We start from the raw sequence: 1,401 nt of genomic DNA on the forward strand, positions 1-1,401 counted from the left end.
GTTGAATTCCGAGCTGAGTGTGTTATCAAGGATGTCTGTGATGTCTGTGACTTCTGTGACAAGTTTTACATCTTGGATCTCTGTCGTCTCATTTTCTGGAACATCGGTGACATCAGTGACATCTGTGAATTCTGAGGAATCCACGCTCTCCACAGCTTGTAGGTGGTCTGGGCAGGGACACATATAGGGAGTCTGCAAAGCAGTGAATGTGGCAATATCCTTGATGTCCATTGAGCTTGTGACTTCTGTGCTATTTGTGATTTCAGACAGGCTCGAAAGTTCTGAGAGTTTGCAAACTTTATTTTTATCTTGATTCAAGATGGCAATGAGGTCTACCCACCGACAAAATAAAATTTCCTGTTTAGACGCAGGGGCACAGAGCTGTAGATAGTAGGCTTTGCCACTCGCCAGCTTTACTTTGAGGCGCATATTCTTAGCATCATGCACAGAGAGAGTCACAAACTGCAGGGGGAGAAACCTGCAAAGAGAAGTAAAAGTAACGTCATCTGAAGATATAATTACATAATTCCTTTTGTTTCTCATTGTGTAGCAATTTGAAGAATGAAACTTTCAGAAAATAGACATCTCCTACACAGGTCTGATTAAGGAAAGGCAGGGCCTTATTTTGTGGTCATGTGTCCAGACATTGTCTTTAATTTTGGAGGTTTGGACTTTGTTGTTTAGCACATGAGAGATGGGATGCTTTGAGCCGTACTACCGTAATCATCTTCCTATGATCCTGATGTACTAAAAAAATTACAATACTATAGCTAAATAACAGATGAGATCATAAAATAAATAGTATCACCATTTAATACTACTTTCCTTTAAAAAAGAATCTATATGAGATCTAATGCACAACAATTACTTTAAAACAGAGATAAGACAAAAAGGGAACAGATAAACTAGATTCAGGAAAATAGAACAGCCAGAAGTAAAAAGAATAAATTATAACCAGAACCCATGAGAATGTTCAGATCCACCTGCTGCTCCAGGGAGAAAGAGAAAGAATCTCCTCCCATGGAATTTATAGTTTCTGAAAACCCGCCGGAGGGTCAGTTATGCGTCAGTTCAAATTCTATGGCACATAACAACAACATGTATTGGGATCACAGACACACACACATACCACACACTTAATGCTTTTGAATCACGGTGTTGGAGAAGAGTAATGAGTATTCCATGGGCTGCCAAAAGAACCAACACATCTGTCTAGGAAGAAGAGCAGTACTTCTTAGAGGCAAGGATTGGGAAAATCTATCTCACACCCTTTGGCCATGTTGTGAGAAGGGGCCTGTCCTTGGCAAAAGATATTACACTGGTCAGATAAAGAAAGGAAGATCCTCAACAAGATGGATTGACACAATGACTGTAACAACGGGCTGGAACATATCACAGATG

At 40.1% G+C, this 1,401-nt stretch overlaps 1 protein-coding gene across 1 annotated transcript; it reads right to left on the reverse strand.

Annotated features, from left to right (window-relative positions):
* Positions 1 to 14: 14 nt before the first annotated feature.
* LOC102846666 (protein FAM71D-like) lies at positions 15 to 478 on the reverse strand (the record flags this gene model as incomplete). Its single annotated transcript, XM_006903438.1, has 1 exon — positions 15 to 478. A coding segment is annotated over one exon (464 nt), but the record flags the coding sequence as incomplete, so codon positions are not given.
* Positions 479 to 1,401: the final 923 nt, after the last annotated feature.

Source organism: Elephantulus edwardii, unplaced genomic scaffold (assembly GCF_000299155.1).
Source record: "Elephantulus edwardii isolate Elephantulus edwardi_28Jun2011 unplaced genomic scaffold, EleEdw1.0 scaffold00950, whole genome shotgun sequence".
In the NCBI taxonomy this organism is placed as follows: domain Eukaryota; kingdom Metazoa; phylum Chordata; class Mammalia; order Macroscelidea; family Macroscelididae; genus Elephantulus; species Elephantulus edwardii.